Genomic DNA, 6,170 nt, shown 5'->3' with positions numbered 1-6,170 from the left:
TTATTAAAATATATTTTAAACATATTCAAAACTTTAATATAGTGGCATTTTATTTTAAAGTCTTGTATGCTTGTATTTTGTTTAATAAAGTAAATGGCAATAAATAATTTATAAATCTAAGAATTAAAATTGAATTCATATTTATAATTACTGTAAATTGAAAATGAATTTTTTTCCAATATAACTGTTTACTAAAAGCTTCGATATTTAATGTTATAAATTGTTAATTTAATCATTGTTTTTCTATTTCCGCAAAAATATTGGTATTTTATGACTAATACAGTTCATCACATTTTATCGTTTTGGTTATATATATATATATATATATATATATATATATATGCACACACTTTTTTAAAGACACTGACACACACGTATCCAAATAATTACACATGTATATATACATATATATATACATTTATATATATACATGTCTATGCACACAGTTATGTATACACAAACATACATACATATGTAAATATATATAAATAATAAAGAATTTTCCCTGAACATAATTCTTTAATATATTTATTTATGTATTATTTATATAATTATAAAAGAATTATCTTCAGGGACAATACTTTATTTGTATGCCTGGAAAATTATTCGCCTAAACTAAATATATTCAAACAAATTATAATTATTAGCTATCTTAGTATATTTATACAGGTCTTGTAAAATGTAAAAATAAGTGCTTGATAATTCCAAAGAAATTAATTTTTTTTCATCATCTTTCAACAAATTCTTGTATCACAACTGTTTTATATTTTGAAATATTAAACTAAATGATAAATTGTAAGAGTTGAAAGTAGATAGGAATATATATCTATATAAATTGAAAAATGTGGTGAACTATACAAATTGTTTTTCCTCCATGGATTCCTTATATTTTTTATATTTGTCATACTATTTTATTTTTCTTACATTAATTTATATACAAAGTTCTATTATGCGTTGTATTCTTACCAAATATTAATATGATATATGAAATAAGGTTATTTAATAAATTGGTGTATCATATATAGTTGAGTTGTACATAAAAATTAATAATTTATCGTAAACTTCCTTGTCAATATAATCAATTATGGTAATAAAATCATTTATTTTATAATAAATTTCCAATAATCGAAACTGTTTAAATTTTGATAAAATTTGTTTTTCAGCAGTTATAATATATTTTAAAAGATGATAGTTTGATATTTCACATTTACCTATGTTACTCTCATAAACTCTCATATCGTAAACTAATAAAAAATAGTTTAAGACATTCGTTGTATTTTTTAAAACAAAAATGTTGTAATTTTTTTTATCTTATCATTAAATTGTCACGGTATAATGTTTTTTGAAGTACAATAACATTACATATGAAGAGAAAGAAATAAGAAGCTTAGATATACATGTATAAATTTGTAGATAAGTATACACATAATTTAACAATCGTTTCATACAATTCATACTAAAACATTTAATAATTTTTTATTATTTAGTACAATATTATTATTTAACTCTTCTTTTTGTAAATTATATCATTCTACGATTTATTATGATCATGTAAATAATAATAATAACAATGATGATGATGAGGATGACGATGTTGATGATCATAATAATAATAATAATAATAATAATAATAAAAATCATAAGTTCTGAAAAAAGAAAAATGTATTGCGATTAAATATTCATTTTCATAGATACTATACGACTTTATAAATTAATCAAATTCAACCGCTATTATAATATATTTAATAATTTACATATAAATTATGTATTTTACTGATAAGCATTAATTTAAGTAGAAATAAAATTGATGTACAAAATACGCTATGAATACATTCTTTTAATGTCATTATAAAACAGCAATATAAAAATATTTGTGAAAGTAACTGTGCGAATTTTTTTAAATTTAAAAAATTCAACTCAAGTGTCTTAAATATATATAACTTTCTACATATTTTAATAGTTTTAATAAATAGTATTAATTAGTTAAACGTTGAAAGTAATTAAAATGGTGCTATTTTTATATTGAAGTATATTTTAATTAACGTAGTCGTAATTTATAAAATTTTCGCTTTGCACTATCATTCAAAATAAATTTTATTTACATTGATTATAAATTCATTATTACAAATGTATTACGTTATTACGTTTTCCTTTTTTTTTTGTATAATCAAATAAAAATATAAATACAAAATACTATTGAAAACAAATAATGGGAACCAAAAAACAAATTTATACATATATATGAAAAACGTAATATTATTTTCAAAATGATTTTAATAAATATACAGAGTAATTCTTTTTTGTAAGAAAAATGGATGATAATTGTTGAAAGAAATAATATACAGTAATATACAATAACAATAATATTACATTAAAATACAATTTATAACAATATACAATACAATAATATACAATACAAACAATAATATACATAATATATATAAAATTAATTCATATTTTTTAATTAATTAATTGACATGCTCAGTTGCATTCTTTTTAACAATATTTATGAATTATAATATTTTGTTACAATTATTCAAAAGATAATTTTTTGTTACGTTTAAATAAGGAATCAAATCTTTCAAAAGTGATCATTTGAAAATGAATTGACATCAAATTGACAGAAGCTTATAAAATAATAATATCACTTATTAAAGATCATTTATTAATTAGAATTTATAATAGATATATAAAAATTTTACTAAATAATACATATTCATATTTAATCTTTTAAGAAAATATTTTGATAATAAATATAAATATTGTGCTCCATGTACAAAATGTAGTGAATTTTATAGAAAAAACCTAATTTTCGTCGCAACAGAAACTCAATATATATTATTTTATTATTTCAGCTGAGTAAATATTTTGGCTTGCATTCATAAAATAGACAGAACTTTAAAATGAATCCAATTTAGGTTACTTTACCGTAATTTAGGTAACTTTGAAAAATTCATTTTTAATGATACGTTTAAATGCATATCTAATATTAAGAAAATTTTCATTCAGGTATAGAATATCCATATATTTTACTACGAAAATTTAAAAACAAAAATATTTTATACATAATTTAATAATAAGATATGGAAATTAGAAATATGCGGCCCAGAATCTAAAGTTTGTTCTCATATATTTACTGATCTATAAATTTATCTTTTAACAATCGTGATTCATATTAATGCATTACACCTGGTTGCTTATCTTATTTTAATTTTATATTAATTTAATACGAAATAAGTCGTCAGAAATAACAAAAATTACCATTATTATTAATTTTAGCAGTTAAATATATTTAAAAATTGGAGGATATATTATTTGATGTATAATATAATACGTCATAGTACATATAAGATTATGAAGGTACACATATTGCTAAATTATAAATTAAATTATAAAATTAATTAGTAAATTTATTCCAGTTTATTCAAATTATTTTTGGATTTTTACATATTTTATGAAATATATAAATATGATAAATGATTTTATTATTACTTTGTTCGTTTGTTTCGTTGTTACTTTGCTTATTATTATACTTGCAAATGAATGTGCGAATAAAAGAAGAATGATTTACTTATGATCAACTTTAATCGGCATTTCTATTACTTAATCTAGGAATACATTTTATTAATTCTGAATATTGATATTATAACGAATAAAATTCTAAAATAATTAATCTACATAAAATCTTATAATTAAAAAGAGATATTTTAATCAAATTGTTGAGAATAACAAGCAAACAAACTTTTAAGTTTTTATTTAAGAAGAAACAATAACTTTTTTATTAACATTACTATCCGTGTACGGTAATTATATATGAACAGTCAAGTAAATATTAACATATGTCATTTCATATTGAAATTTTGAATGTTTTTAAAATTACACGTATTTTATAAAGTGGCATTATTATAAATGTGAAAACAGGTTAAAAATAGTAGAGACAGATTCCCCTGCTACTGTACTTATGTTGTAGCATATCTATATAAAGTATTTGATAATAATTAATTCTCATTATAGTCTAAATATACTTCAAAATGAAGTTCCAAATAGCTATTGTATTGTGTTTATCATTAATTTCTGGTAAAAAATTTTTATTCATAATTTCTTTTTAAAATTTCCATTAAATTTACTCAAGAGAAATTTAAAAATCTAGTAAAAGCTGAAATTAAAAAAAGAAACAATTAAATTTCGCTTCCTTTTTCTTCTAACCCTACTTATATAATTCATCTATGTTTCACACAGCCTAGTTACCAAAGAATTTATTTACTGTAAACTATAAAATTATTATTTTCTATAATATTGATTATGTTTACTTATTTAATAATAAATTTTTTTTTTTTTTTCATTCTAATAAATAAACCCTTGTACATTTCGATTGATTCAATAGTGTGAAACGAACGATAACGATAATGATAACTTTGTATTTTTATGTAAAGAGTAGGAATATACATTCAATAATGAGCCATTTATTATAATTGCAAACTCATTCTTAGTTGTCTTTGGAAAGTATGGAAGGATCATCGGCGGACAAATTGCAGACATTAGAGAATATCCATATATGGCGAGCTTTAGATTTACGGTTCCGAATTTAACTTTTTGTGGTGGTGCGATCATCAGCCATAAGCACATTCTTACGGCGGCTCATTGTCTTTTTAGAGATGAACGACGCTTTCCTTCGATGAGAATCTATTCGGGAGTATCGAGTACACATAGTATCACTGGACCATCGTATGCAATTGATCACGTTATTTTTCATCCTAGTTTCACTGGAGTTGAGACAAATGACGAAATGAATCACCATGATATCTGTGTCGTATGGGTACGCAACTTCCATAGCTGAAATTGAATATTTTTTTCGGGTAAACTTAACAAGATAAAATTAATAGAATGTATTATTCAAATGATTTTGTAATTGAATAATTCATCTATTTTATGTGGATTTATATGGTATTCGAGGTCTTAACATTTTTCGTACTATTTATATATATCGTTTATGGTTTCGATAGATTTAGATGCATTAATTTCATTTAATTCATGAATCTCAAGGCTTTAAAAATTATGAGCTTTAAATGAGTAAATGTTAAATCAGTGAATTATTTGAATGCAATAAAGCACTTATTAAATAATATATTCTTAAACAAAAAAAAAAAAAACTTTTTACAGATAAAAGGCTACATTCAGTTCAATGAATTTCAAAATAAAGTTGATTTACCAATTCAAGATGTTCACCACCTTGATACAGGTGATCTCGCAGGTTGGGGAATGAAATCATTCCCAGTGGAAACGCCTCCTAATCAATTACAAAAAATTAGAGTGACAATTTTCCACAATGATTTTTGTGCCCACATTATTCCAGGCACACTTTTCAGTAATCAATTTTGTGGCTTACACAGTAAAGGAGTCGGACCCTGCTCTGTAAGTTCAATAAAAAATAAACTTTCATTCTCATAATTTTTCCATATAACATATATTAATTATTATTAATAGCTAATATTATTATTATAATAATTTACGTTAAAATCTCGTGCATATTTTAGTTTCATATTTCACATATACTTATTTCACATTTTTTTATATTTTGGATTGAGTAAATTATTAATATAGATATTACGTTGTTTAATGTTACAGGGTGATAGCGGCAGTCCATTGGTTAGCAATGGAAGAGTCGTTGGTATCGTTTCAATTACCATTCCATGTGCTCAAGGCATACCTGATTTATATACCAGAGTTTATTCTTACGTCGATTTCATTAGAAGCGCTATGAGTTTATAATGAAGTTTAGCATAAGTTTAATTTGTTAAATAATGAGATATTATGATAAAGTTGTTTAATATTGTTTAATATTTGGAAACAACTTATAAACCATAATCAGTAATTAATTTGAAGCTATATGGTAAAGTAGAATGTAGTTGTCTTCTGTTATTAAAAATTATATTTAAATGATATAATTTAGTAAATCATATATAGTTAAATTATGCAAAAAAAAATAAATAAATAAGCAAAGCTATATATATATATATATATATATATATATTTGTTTTATTAAAATAAGTTTACATTTACTTGAAAGTTTCATATTCAATACATTTAAAAATGTAAAAATGCTTTGCTCATGTAAATTAACTCTTAACTAATTATTTATTAAATACATTTTTCTTCATTTAATATAATCT

At 21.8% G+C, this 6,170-nt stretch overlaps 1 protein-coding gene across 1 annotated transcript; it reads left to right on the top strand.

Annotated features, from left to right (window-relative positions):
- Positions 1-4,031: 4,031 nt before the first annotated feature.
- LOC105367720 (chymotrypsin-1-like) lies at positions 4,032-5,769 on the top strand. Its single transcript, XM_011506488.1, has 4 exons — positions 4,032-4,077; positions 4,491-4,816; positions 5,161-5,412; positions 5,626-5,769. Exons 1-4 carry the CDS (start codon positions 4,032-4,034, stop codon positions 5,767-5,769), a joined length of 768 nt encoding a protein of 255 aa, XP_011504790.1.
- The last annotated feature ends 401 nt before the right edge of the window (positions 5,770-6,170 follow it).

Source organism: Ceratosolen solmsi, unplaced genomic scaffold (genome assembly GCF_000503995.2).
Source record: "Ceratosolen solmsi marchali unplaced genomic scaffold, CerSol_1.0 scaffold7, whole genome shotgun sequence".
NCBI lineage: Eukaryota > Metazoa > Arthropoda > Insecta > Hymenoptera > Agaonidae > Ceratosolen > Ceratosolen solmsi.
The sequence above is the reverse complement of the archived record's forward strand: the minus strand, read 5'-3'. Positions and strand labels throughout refer to the sequence as shown.